Genomic DNA, 13,268 nt, shown 5'->3' on the forward strand with positions numbered 1-13,268 from the left:
GTGAAAGAATAATGCTAGGGAGATCAAAATTTTAAACCAAATGATGTGTCACCAATAAATAATAAGCGCGTTAATCAACACTTAACAATCCAATCATCAATAACCACATCATTTGGTTTTGAAACCTTGATCTCCCTAGCATTATCCCTAGTGAAAATAATTTTAGTTTCCAAAAGCACTTCAAATGAATTTTCAGAATTTACTTGCATTTTTACTAAGGATTGGTTCCAAAAACATTTTCATCAAAAACGCTTTCAATCATTTTAAAATCTTTTCCAAACGAGATCGTAGTTAAACTCTCAAGTTTAATACATGCACTTATTATATACATTTTAAAATAAAAAAAAATTATTAATTTTGTTTTCACGTGTAGACATGAGATAAAAAAAAAAAAAAAACGCAGAAATCACGACCCTTCGGAGGTACAAGTTCTCAACCAAGAAGGATGTAAGGATATCACAAGTAATTCAACTATCCAACAACAGAATCAAGATTTAGAAGGATCAATGCTGTGCATTGCACACATCCTACCAAAATCTAATACACTTTTACATCTGAAAAATTGTAAAAATACAGCCGAAGTACGTTCAGTTTCGTTCACTTAAAAGGGAAAGGAGAGGCGTCTTGACGATTAGTTCAAGCATACGAATGATGTCTATGGCGATCCTTATCCCGGGAAGAATACGAGGAACTGTGATAGTCACGATCGCGTGATGAGTGATGCCTCGATTTGTCTGAATGCCCCCCTGAATCTTTTGCTCTATCCTTTGAACGACGACTCCGATCCCTGTTTCTGTCCCTCTCGGCCTCCTCTCGATCTCGTTCCCGGTCAGAATCCCTGCCCCTATCACGATCCCGAGCCTTTATTCTGTCCCTGTCCCGGTCCCTTTCCCTATCTCTCTCCCTGTCCCTCTCTCTGTCCTTGCTTTTATCACCGCTTGATTCCATGCGGCGTTCAGACTTGGACTTGATATTGACATCTTCTCTTGCCTCTCCCTCAACAGCCATGCTCTTGGATTCATCACCACTCTCTTTGGAGTCCTTTGGCTTGTCAACGGGTAGCTTGACCAACACACCCTTTGATCCACCAGATTCAGGATTCAATGCTGTTGTATCCTTTGAATTAGAGGCATCATCAATAGCTGCGGGAGCGGGAGCATTCTTTGGAACTTCCTACAAAACAGCAATGAGAAAGAAAAATCCACGTTATGTATTTTTCATTTTCTTCATATTCTCCAGCTGCATTCTTGCTTGGAGCCAGCAGTGCTGCCGTTAAACCACCGATAAGCAGGTTATTGTATGAATCTAATGAACCTTCCCAGAGAAAAACAGCAGCACTTGCAGTATCAACATGCAATAAGCTGTTGAAAATGGCAACTGCAGAGATAAGAGAAAATATCATGGAGTCCCCCGGCTCTAAATAAATCATTACGGGGAGGGGAAAAAATTAGAAGAAAACAAGTCAAAATTACCTTTGTCACTGGCTGAGACGAAATCCATGACTTGTTAGAAAATGTAAAAGAGTCGCCCTCTTTACAGACCGGTATGTACTTTGCTTTAGGAAGGCTGTACAAATGAGCCAGAATCCTACAAACTTCGTCAATCCCTGATTTCTCAGCATCAAATGCCTTCCACCAAGGTGGATTTTCAGGAAGTGGTACTTGAAATCTCCGAGCAGCAGCATAAACCACACCGCAAGCAACCACCTCGCTCTTGAATCGAACACACAATGTTGTGCGTAAGCTGCAAGTAAAAAGTTCGTGAGAATTTAACCAACAATCAGAATCTATTCATATACCAAGCAAAAACAGAAAATTTTAAACAAATAAACACCTTCGAAGGTCTCAAAGTAAATTACCAATTGGCGTATGTTGAGAGAAGTACCTGTCATTTGCTAGATTCCAGGCTTCTTGTGTTAATTCCCGAGGTGTTTCCAGAGTGGCAAGGTAATTTGATATGAATTTATGAGGATGTTCAACATGACAAATGAAACCCATCTCTTTCAAAATATGCCTTTCTGTTCTACTCAACTCCATCTTCAAGTCTGAATATTTCTGGAAAAACAAAAAGACAAAAAGCTTGAAACTTTGATATGCTTTACTACGAACTCCGTAAGTGTGATAATAAAAGGACTAAAACCATTCACTTGTGCACACCAAAGAGGGAGACAATAGATTTGGTCCGCTGGGTTCAAAAGGATGATAATGAAAAACAATGATTGTAGTATGAAATCTATACAAATATAGCATATATCGGTCTAACCTTTGAATATGGATCCAAATGCTCAATGGGTAGGTTCTCCCTCCTGCATTCCATCCGGTGGAAGACAATGATCACCTGTCTGCCTTTCTTAGGGCATTCCTCCAGTTTCGATGCAAGCCACACACAGCTAGCTGCAACTTTCTACAAGAAAACATCACATTACTAAATTACCAATGCAAATATGAAATGAGAGATTGGAGAATACCAAAAGAAAACAAAGAGATAAAAGCTACTCATTTAACCTACTACAGCTACAGCGGACATCTTTTTCCTAACAAACGCTGTATGCGATTGTATGAGGTACATTTTCATCAGCACACATAACAAAAAACTAGGAGGAAAAAAGTTAAAAGGAATCAATCATTGCTAAACAACGTCTTATAATACAACTATATGGGGCAAATCGAAGATATAAGTACACCGAACACTCCTAATCGCGGTGGAGTGCTTCAGGTAATCGCAATAAATCAATAAATTAAATGCACAGATAAAGCAAATACCTTGACATTGAAGCGAGCAAAGGACTTCTTGCAATAGAAGCGGTGAAACAGAACCTGACCAGTCGCCATTACAGCTTGAGGTCTACAAGTGATCAAATCAAGCAAAACAAAATTTAGTAATTCACCCTCATATTAAAGAAGAACCATAATTGCTACAAATTTAAACGAAAAAAAAAATGGAAACAGCATACAATTTGAGCAATATTCCGCTTTCTTGGATCAAATCACAGCCGTAGATTCTGAGCGTGGTCTCCGTGGGTTCATCAATCCCGTCCCTCCTCGACGGCGAGTTCTGCAACTGCTCGTCCGTCAGGTAGAAGGTGTCTATCGCCGTGTATATCATCGTCCAAAACCCTAACAAGCTTCTGCACAAAATTAAATTTCCAAAAAAATTCAATTAAATCTGAAAAAAAATTAAAATAAAAGTTTCGATATTTACAGAGAAAAATTGGTAATCGAAGGGAAGAGAATGAACCTTTACCTCCCCTTTTGGTTGCCCAGAAGTTAATCGAAGAGAAGAAGCATGAGACGAAGAAATTGGCTCTGAGCTTTTCAGAACGGTGGTTAAACGACGACGTAAAGAGCCGGTCTGTTTTAGGTTCAGCTCCCTGTTTGTTTTGGGTTGTTTTCGTTTGGCCCCTTAACTTTTGTGTTCTTTTTAATTCCTGCACATTTACTGCTCCTCTTTTACAGTTTTACCCCAAATTAGACTCTTCTTTTATGCAAAAAAAAGTTTAGGGGGAGGGGAAGCCATTCCATCCCAGGACCAGGGCATATCACAAGTCTCTTTGAGGATTTATATAGAGGATCTTAGCCATTTTTTTGGTTTGCATAAAAAGTTTAGGGGGAGGGGAAGTCATCCCATTCCAGAGTCAAGGCATATTACAAGTCTCTTTGAGGACTTACAGAGAGGGTCTTAACCATTTCTTTGGTTTTTAGAGATCGTCTACCAAGAGGAATTGTTGGCAGCAGAACTCGACTCAGGCTTTGATCTAGCGAAGAAAATGATCCTTACCAACTCAATCAACTCTTGTTTGCCCAAATTAGACTTTTTGACCAGCTGTAAAAATACAAGCTTTCGATCTAGCAACCATGAGAGTGCGAGTGGAGATTCTTAACCATTCTCAGTTTTTGTCAACATGTATGAATTTCTCTCATCACGTGATGTAAGGAGATACAATGGGTGATAAGATTTCCCCGAGTGGGAGGCGTAGATATCAAATAACATAGCGATGCAAGTAGAAAGAATGATTGCATCATTCTTGCGTTGAATAAGTGAGTAAAGTGTATCATGTTACAGAAAATAAAAGAGAAAAATGTCTGGCTAGCCTTTTATACAAGCAAAATCCCCTGAGCTAAATGACAATATTTGTACGCAAATCGACTTTTGTCAAATAATCCGCCAACCACATTCAGCCTAGCCCCTAGGCATCCGCAAGAATCAGTTATGTTACAGAACGCTAGAACAAGCATCCGATCGTGCTAGATCCGCGCAGCAAAAACCCTCCGTCTTTTGCTGTTGCTGGCCATCTAACCATGAGAAATTTTGGGTTGACAGGCTCTGAAGCCAATCAGTTGGTGGAAGAAACAACGAGAAGCAAGCATACAACATCGACAGCAAGCCAGAAGTCTTTCTTAGCCAGACTTTGATTTGGTTCGCGAAGCCAGCTGTCTTGTTGAGAGGGGAACAATGACCTCAAGACTATTCTGGAAGAATCCTTTATTGTACATGTTATTCTTAACCACAACGTCCACCTCTTTGAGTGGTGATCTTCGGAAAATGGCTCTCCATTTGCTCTCTGGAGGTTTTCTTTCACTATCCGTCCCATTGATACTTGCTTTGAGTGCTGCAGAACTCGCCCTTGCTTCATTCAGCTTCCTCTGCCAGCTTATGTAGTCTTGCCACTTGAAAGTCTGTTTCAAAAGAAGTAAACATGCTGAGTTCCACTGTTTCAGCAATGAAAGAAGCCATGTTCATTAAAGCATTCTTATCTCCCGGGAGTCCTTCTGTTGCAGCGGGGAAGCCTAATGAACCATCCCCGCCTAATTAAGTATTAACTCTATCCTACCTTTCTTTGGAATTTTACCAAGACATTAACAAATTAAATTATTAGCAAAGTTGGAGAGAGAAATAGACCTCATTAGTTGTAGTGTTTGTGAGACAAAGTTTTGCATGGTAACCAAAGAAACCCGCCAATAGTAGTGAAACAATTGCCAGAAACACCATTAGAAGTATTTGAGTGTTGTAGGCGCCCAACAACCACTGTCAAACATCAGAAAAAAATTAAGCAATGAGCGATACAGAAAAGCCAAAATAATAAAAAGAACCGATATCTCAAGCCTACAGTTCATTATTGGTGACATCATGAAAAGTATATGGATGGTGAAGTCCAACTAGGCCTTTTCTACCAGTTTAAAGTGAAACGTTATTTGTCACCTCCATGTAAAGACAGGCTCTTTCAATACGTTGTATCCAGAAACACAATAATGGCTAAGGGATCACCAGAAGTACAGTAAGTCAGCTTGACAATGAACAGAGGGTACAAGTTTTTTCACTTGTTATGTATGCTTATATAAATGTTTCCAAATATGCCGAGAACAGCAATATACAAAAATGATATTGAACTTCAGAAACTGAATTATTTATCATTGGAAGCTATTGCTCGTCTCAATTCCCATAACAAAACAAATCAACGTACCTGCACAACATGCGGTGTTAAACCGCGAAAAGAATTATCTATACCATAATAAACTGCAATGAAGAAATTAAGGAAAGGAACATCAGTTAGGTTCAGATGCAACACAACGAAGTAGGAGGCTTGGTATGATAATTAATTTACCAAATCAACTTACCAGTTAGAATATCAATAACTTTGAATTCTTTAACTTGTCCAGCAAGAATTAACCCAATGGCCACTGTTCCATATATGCAAAGTAAAGTGTGCCTGAAAAAGCACTAGATAAATGATAACAAACAACAAATAAACGATTACAATATATTACCTCACAGCTATAATAAAGTTAAAATTGACTGAGCATTTAGACGAGTAACTTTAAGACAGCAATCTTGGAGCTTCTCCATTGTAATTTGCTGTGAATTTCAAGAGTGAAATGGAAAAATCCATGCCCTACAAATTTAAAACTTCAAAGACCAGAAGTTTTAAAAGTTTTCTTATCTTTATTTACGTCAACATCATACGCCAAGATTGGATTGCTAAAATTCAACCAGAGATCTAGGTGATAACATTGATTATCAGTAAGCACATTCTCAAACTGTAAAACAATTGCTACCCATCAAAATCCCTATCAACAATTCAACATGTATAATCAATTCTTTGGGAAGCATAGGCGGTGAAGAAAAAAAAGGCCACACAATACAAATAAACATACACTTGCTGCATCACTATAGAACTCACCACAAAAGAAAAGCTATGAAGTACCGGGTGTTTCTCTCACCTATACAATTATTCTGCAATAAAAACAGTGGGGTCAAATTTACAATAAGCAACAAATGGAATGCCCAAATATGGAGGGAATGGAGGAAACAAGAAGAATAGTTAGAGAGTTTCAGACCATCCATCCACAATGATGATCAAAACGGGCAACACATCGATCACATATGCTGCAATGCTTTGACCTAGCAGGTCTAAACCACAGAGGAGAATGACGAACAAAAAAGAGAAATTAAGAAAAGAAAAGGAAGGAACAAAAATCAAACAGCATAAATTTATTTTAAAAACGATAACCATGGCGGTGAGAACTCACTTTGGAATTTTGCATGTTGAACAGTCTTTCTCAGAATATATAATATTATCATAAGGATAAGCAGATAGATACAGAGAAACATTATCAGCTTTCACAGTTCCTGGATCAGAAAAGCTAGCCAATAGAAAGAGCAGAACACCGACTCCAACAGCGAACAAGCTAGCATACCTGAAATAAGAAAACATGGCGTAGAGGATTCAGTACAAAGAAAATGGAAAACTTAACATAAACTTAATCCATGACGCATACCTGTGAATTTCACTTATATAATAGCCAGGAATGTAACGGAAGGAAGAAGTTGCAACCAAGTAATAGGTTCCTCCTACTATTGCAAAATACATGATCTACAATGTGCAGAAAGCTAATGATTAATATTGCAAAATGAATTTCCCACCTACTTCCTAGTGACTGATTATTGAGCAATTCCTAATGATTCTTTCAAATTTACCAACTTTAAGCACATTCATACATCTCTAACTGGAAATACCGTAACTCGGGAGCATCAGATCCTCCATCGTCAAGTTCCTCGTATAACCACATTTCCTCACACTTTAACTCGTCCCCAAAAATTTCCCGTTTCCTACTTACTCTAAGCAACTAGATAGCCAGAAATTCAACAAAATGCACTACCAAATGGAACAAAATGCCATTGCAAATGCATATAAACGTGAAAAACAAAACCTTTCTGATGTAGGATAGAGTTGGGCAGCGGAATTTAGATATTTTAGCGGAGGCGAAAATACAGAAACCTTAATGAAAACAGTAAGGATAACCGGAATCAGCCTCTCACCAAGAATTTAAAGTACTAAAACACCATTGATTTAGGAAAGCCACCACTTCTGTTCCGCATCTTTTTCGCTGAATCATCCGATAAAACTAAGTTCAACTTTAACCAAAAGCAACAACACCGTGAACCCGAAGGTCCCATAACTGGACCCACAATTTCAATTCCCAAACAAATTACAACTTCATGAACAAATTCAACCAACCAGAACCCAAATTTCTCCAAAATTCTTCAAATTTCAATCACAAAAGTAATTCAATTCTGTTTGTGGGAAAAAGAAGGAACCTGTAAGATTGGATTCGGTCGATCGCAGCAGAAATACTCCGCGGAGGCTATGGCATTTGTCCCCCTGGCTCCAAACACAAACCCAACAAACCGTCTGCGCAAAAAAGATCAGAAATTAAATCTGAGAGAGAGAGAGAGAGGGGAGGAGAGAGAGAGAGAGAGAGAGAGAGAGAGAGGGTGCTGAACTGAAAGTAATCATAGGCGCCGAAGGTGAGGAAGTGGTTGATGCGTTGGATGGGGGTGCCGTCGAAGATGGGCCATTGGCCGCAGAGGAAGGAGACTAGAAGGAGCAGTGTGACTAAACCATGGCACACCAGAATCCACTGTACCTCCATTCTCTCTCTCTCTCTCTCTCTCTCTTCTGTACTGTTTCTCACTCCTCTGACTGACTCACTGACTGACAGAAGAGAGAGATAAAGGGCCGCCGGTTGATTTCAGGACTTGCAGTTGCTGACAGCACGTCATTACCAAGAATGTGTCCTCAATTGCAAATTGGACAAATTTGTAAATTAATCCAAAAAAACAGGCTTATATTTTTATAAAAATGATAGTGCTGTAAATACCAACTATTACGGTTTTTAGGCCGCTTTGCAAGGTAGGACAAAAATCGTCAAAAAATCTGTAGACTTTTACCTTCAATGCCCCGTGGCGTCGTGAAAATTCATGTAAGATTCTTTGTTAATAGCTTTTAGGATAGAGTCCTATCTCGCTAATGTTTTGAGTCGCACTATTATTTAATTTAATTTATTTTCAGTTTTTAGGTTAAATATTCTATTGAAATGTACTTTTGACTCAATAAATGGTGAGAACTGCATTATAAAGTTTTTATTAATCATGATGAAAACTCTTTTTCAAAAATACAAATTTTGCACTCAAATGTGGACTTAATCATCACGATTTTTATGCAATTCTGTAAATTTGTGCAAAAGTTGTGATAAAATCTATTTACTTTTACCTTCATCGCACCGTGAGGTTAAGAAAATTCATGTAAGATTTTTCATTGATAATCTTAAGTTTGGAATCCAATTTCAGTAATGTTTTCCCCCACTACTATCTTTTCTCATTTATTTTTCAATTTTCAACTTAAATATTATATTAAAAATATATTTGCAACTCAATCAGTGGTAAAACTCATTAACGTGTGTGTGTATATATATATATATATTTTAAGTACAACGATATATTTTACACAAGAGAAGTTGGGAAGCAACACAATGAACAACTTAATTTGATATTGAATTCACCATCGACAACATTCGAACCTAACACTTCTCACTTACCAATGAAAAAGAATATCACCAGACTATAATACTGAATAACTCATTAATGAATTTTACTTAATATTAACGGGTTTTTCACTTGTTTGCTTTTGATAATACTTTTTTACAAGTGAAAAACCCATTAATTCCACCTGTTACAGATTAATACATGGAACAATGTAATTACGCCCAACCCAATTGGGGGTAGTTTGAATGTTTCCACGGGTGACATTGATTTCAAACATTGGCAGCCCAATCCCATTGGGTTGGCCAGCAGGTTTGCGTTCACAACAAACCGAACCACCCGATACCCACCTCTAACTAAATGGGTTGCGATTCTTTCTCCCATTTTCTCATTTTTCCTTTGATTCATAGACGTAGCCTCTTTATTCAAACTTTTAAGGGGTCGGACAACCAATTCAAATTCATGCCAGGACGCCCAACTACGAACACTATCCATCTTCATGCCAGGACGCTCGACTATGAAGACAATCTATCGTTAACAAAGATAGATGAAAGTGGATTAAATCAATCACAAGCCTAACACAACCATTTCATTTACGTCATAGAAATCCCATGTACATCTCAAGATCTACTAAAAGAAGGAAAAAGAATGCCATCATATCATACAACTGCAGCGACTGATCGTTTCAATCCACAAGAGAGACCTAGAACTCCTGAGAGGCGGAACCAATATCGCCCTTGCCTTTTCCACCCTTGTTAGGCAAGAGGGTTTGGTGGATATTTGGCAACACTCCTCCATTGGCGATGGTCACTGCCCCCAACAGCTTGCTTAGCTCCTCGTCGTTCCGAACCGCAAGTTGGATGTGCCTTGGTACAATGCGGTTCTTCTTGTTGTCCCTTGCAGCGTTTCCGGCGAGCTCCAACACCTAAACAAAATTTCACAAGAAAAAATCAGATCAAACCCATTAAAGTTCGAGATATACAATACCAAAAAAACATGAAAATCTTAACCAATCAAACTCCAATGAATCAAAACCCACCAATAACGAACAAATGTTGAATTTCAAATCCTAATAACACATTACTTAACCGATTGTATCCAGAAATCTGATTACAACAACAACAACAAAGCTGTTTTCCCACTAAATAGAATCAGCTATATGAATCCTAGAACATTATTGCACTCAGTTCTAGAAATCCGATTAAACCCAGAAAATTATACTCATAATTAGATCGACCCAAATTCCAAAAACATGAAATTGCACAATCAAAATCGAACCCAAAACCAAAAACCAAAAACAATAGAACCAACAGATAAAAAAACAAGCTAACCTCAGCGGCGAGGTATTCTAGCACGGCGGAGAGATAAACAGGTGCGCCGGCACCGACACGTTCGGCGTACTTTCCAGACTTGAGAAATCGGGCGATCCTACCCACCGGAAATTGAAGGCCAGCCTTATGCGACCTCGACACGGACTTCGAGGCCTTCGGCTTGCCTCGGCCTCCCTTCGTCGACGCTCCTTCTTTCGAACTCATTTTCCTGCGACCGAATCACAGAAATAGCGAACAGAGAAACCCTAACCCTAGAAAAAGATCGTATCTTTGGCGACAGTGAAGTATGCGCGAGACAAAGATGGCGCTTGCGAGATTGAAATTGGTTGAGGTTTGGAATATATAGGAGGCGACGCTGTGATCTGATTGGGTGGGAGGGTAGGCGCACGGATTGCCAGCGTGGCACCTAGTGTGGAAGTTCGCGGGAATTTAAATATTTGTTTTTCATAGTCCACCTCTTTGGCTTTCTCGTATTGCGAGATTTTTCTTTCGTTGGAGTATTTTTCCATATTTTCCCCCGCCCCGCTTAACTTTTACATACTGTCGATTTGGTCCCTAAGCCTTTATTTTGGCCAATTTTCTCTTTGAACAAGCAACTAGCCAATTGCTCACATCCAAATGTCCCATCTTTAAATGTCATTTGTTATTTTTAGTATTTTGCAATGTCCCTCCTCCGCCCTAAACTCTGTTGTCTGTTCTACTGCACGATTTGCTCCACAAACTTTTGTATTAGCCAATTTCCCCATTAAATGAATATAAATAATCATTTGCCCATGTATTTAATCACATTTCATTCAGTTTCTATTCAAAATAACCGCCTACCAATCGTTTAACTTAAAAAAAAAAACCAATAAATGTAAAAAATTGTAAAAATACGGAACAATTAAAACGGAGTGTGTAAAATCACCGTCCAATCAAGGCAAGAGCGGAAGGAAATGGGCAAGATAAGCATTTTGTTGAGTCAGTTTGGTGCAATTGTTTTGGGCCTAAGTCTTTATGTTTTGGGCCGTTGGATCCTGAGCTCAATTGTTTTTCTTTTAGGCAAAATCCGTAGCCCAATTGATCAAGCTTGCGGGAGATTAGTACCAGTACGATTTGGGTTGGCCCACTAAACAAGATTCCCTGGAATCTTTTGAGATGCTTTGCTTCCAGCTACACGAATCTGTGAGAACTGGATAAGACTGACAAGCAATGAAGGTGAAGGGGGGGATTTGGATCCATTCCGATCCGAATAGTAGGAATTTTAGGGATCTTCATATCTTAGTCATTCATCCTGTATTGTGTGATTAAAAAACATTTGACTTTTTTTTTATTTAAAATTAAAATACAAATAGTACCTGACTAAAATTGGAAGTACGATGTATAATAAACGGTTAGGATGTGAAATTCCCACAAAGTGAATCCGGAGAGAATTCTCTTCCGGTGAAGGGTGCACCGTAATGACACTTTTTAGCGTACTGCATCTGATTATTAGATCCAGTGACCACGTTCTCTCTTTTACTTTTGGATTCGTGGGAGGAGGAAAAGTAAAAAAAACTTCCATTTCCAGCTAGGTCTAATTACCACTGGACTTCCTTATTGGAAAGAGAACTTTTTGCAACGAAAATGTCATCGTGAGTTCATGGAAGTATCTCAAACTGATCGTGCGATAACTTTTGAGTGAGACAAGAAGCACAGTCATGCGTGAATAAGTTGGGATATTGCGACGTTGTCACATGTTTCTCTCCCCATGTTCGCGTATATGACGGAATGATGGGATTGGGATCTTATTCTTGTTGGACATGATGTGACAACTTTTTGTGATTTTACACACTCGTGAATTGTCTCTAGACACTCTATCATTGCCAATAAACAACTGAGAATTGTCTTTCGGCCATCCATAGAACTAACCGAGAAATTCTATGGATGCCGAAGACAAGTCGGAAGTTTAATCTTATCAGGCTCGTGGTCCAACTTCCCCTAAACGGAAAGAACAAGAATTATCCAATCTAAGCCCATTTCATGGTCCAAAGTCCAGACCCACTACAATGCAGGCCCATTAGGCCCAAAATGAATGAAAGAGTGGGGAAGAGAGAGACCATGAACACGTCGACCAGGAAAGTGGCAACAGGAGAGCCAAAACTGCAGATAAAGGCAAAAGGAGAGGGATGTGAATCATAGACCAAATAAAATCTACGATAAAAAATGTTCAATTTCTTAATTTTAATTGAAGATCGTCTAGTCATTCAAATATATATTAACAAATAAATAAAATCGTGTATGTAACAGAACATCAAATCACGAAGATTTCATTCACGACTTCATTTGTTTGAAATAAAGGTATGGTTGCGTACGACAGACTTTCTCTTCCCACATTCTTAGAAAGCAGGTAATTTTATTGGCTTATTATATAGCTAAGTATCTCTCTCATCATCTGACATCGTTATATCACGTGATTAGTATTTTTCTCGTCACGTCGTGAGTCTCGTGGCAGCGTAAAACGTATTCAAACAGAGCCGGGACTTAGTGGGATGATGATAGCAACTAGCAAGTTTGTCTCTTTCCTTTGGAGATGGAAGTATGAAGAAGGAAAAAGAGAAAGGAAAGGCAGAAGGATGTTTGTCTCTTTCCTTTGGAGATGGAAGGATGAAGAAAGGAAAAAGAGAAAGGAAAGGCAAAGGGGTTAAAGGCAGAAGGATCCAAAAACAGTTCCTAATTGTTGACCTAGCACTTACTCGAATGCTTGCAAAGGGCAGTGGGCTACAACAATAAGTGAAAGTCCCACCCCAAGTAGAAGTTTGATGGTGAAAGCTTCGTCGACAACGACCACTTGAGTCCCGACTCCAGAACTACAAAGATGATGATGCACCTGCTTTTCCTCCGGAAGAGGATCATCTTTGGATTCACTTTGTGGGAATTCTAGGAATCCTCATATCTTAGCTATTCATTGTATATCGTGCGGTCAGTTTTCGTCAGATACTATTTGTATTTAATTTTAAATAAAAAAATTAAATAATTTCTTACCGCATAATATACGATGAATAGTTAGGATGTGAAACAAAGTGGATCCGGATAGAATCCAATTGCCTTTCCTAATGCCTGCTACAGTTTTAGCACTGCCTTCTCTTTTCTCCTTTT

General features: G+C 38.8%; 3 protein-coding genes across 7 annotated transcripts; all 3 read right to left on the bottom strand.

The window, feature by feature from the left end:
- Positions 1-428: 428 nt before the first annotated feature.
- On the bottom strand, positions 429-3,401 carry LOC103942520 (cyclin-L1-1). Of its 3 annotated transcripts, none has more exons than XM_048568621.1 (8): positions 3,244-3,401; positions 2,954-3,127; positions 2,763-2,844; positions 2,263-2,403; positions 1,885-2,054; positions 1,473-1,743; positions 1,315-1,377; positions 429-1,173 (listed from the first exon to the last, which is right to left on the bottom strand). In XM_048568621.1, the coding sequence occupies exons 2-8, from the start codon at positions 3,103-3,105 to the stop codon at positions 637-639; spliced, it is 1,416 nt and encodes a 471-aa protein (XP_048424578.1). In that variant the 5' UTR covers positions 3,106-3,127; positions 3,244-3,401; the 3' UTR covers positions 429-636. The 3 variants fall into 3 exon arrangements, with proteins under 3 accessions (XP_048424578.1, XP_048424577.1, XP_009350981.2); XM_048568620.1 differs by having other exon boundaries at positions 3,238-3,399; XM_009352706.3 differs by lacking the exon at positions 1,315-1,377 and having other exon boundaries at positions 3,238-3,398.
- A 594-nt stretch (positions 3,402-3,995) lies between these two features.
- LOC103962889 (probable protein S-acyltransferase 17) lies at positions 3,996-7,985 on the bottom strand. Of its 3 annotated transcripts, XM_048568578.1 has the most exons (11): positions 7,783-7,798; positions 7,597-7,690; positions 7,318-7,385; positions 6,777-6,871; positions 6,528-6,695; positions 6,336-6,408; positions 6,179-6,231; positions 5,616-5,707; positions 5,462-5,514; positions 4,900-5,025; positions 3,996-4,676 (listed from the first exon to the last, which is right to left on the bottom strand). In XM_048568578.1, the coding sequence occupies exons 4-11, from the start codon at positions 6,866-6,868 to the stop codon at positions 4,398-4,400; spliced, it is 936 nt and encodes a 311-aa protein (XP_048424535.1). In that variant the 5' UTR covers positions 6,869-6,871; positions 7,318-7,385; positions 7,597-7,690; positions 7,783-7,798; the 3' UTR covers positions 3,996-4,397. The 3 variants fall into 3 exon arrangements, with proteins under 3 accessions (XP_048424535.1, XP_009373942.1, XP_048424534.1); XM_009375667.3 differs by lacking the exon at positions 7,318-7,385 and having other exon boundaries at positions 7,783-7,985; XM_048568577.1 differs by lacking the exon at positions 7,783-7,798 and having other exon boundaries at positions 7,597-7,736.
- A 1,407-nt stretch (positions 7,986-9,392) lies between these two features.
- Positions 9,393-10,476, bottom strand: LOC103962890 (histone H2AX-like). Its single transcript, XM_009375668.3, has 2 exons — positions 10,152-10,476; positions 9,393-9,745 (listed from the first exon to the last, which is right to left on the bottom strand). The coding sequence occupies exons 1-2, from the start codon at positions 10,353-10,355 to the stop codon at positions 9,524-9,526; spliced, it is 426 nt and encodes a 141-aa protein (XP_009373943.1). The 5' UTR covers positions 10,356-10,476; the 3' UTR covers positions 9,393-9,523.
- Between the last annotated feature and the right edge of the window lie 2,792 nt (positions 10,477-13,268).

The sequence above is a fragment of a genome, unplaced genomic scaffold (assembly GCF_019419815.1).
Source record: "Pyrus x bretschneideri cultivar Hongxiangsu unplaced genomic scaffold, Pyrus_bretschneideri_v1 Contig48, whole genome shotgun sequence".
NCBI lineage: Eukaryota > Viridiplantae > Streptophyta > Magnoliopsida > Rosales > Rosaceae > Pyrus > Pyrus x bretschneideri.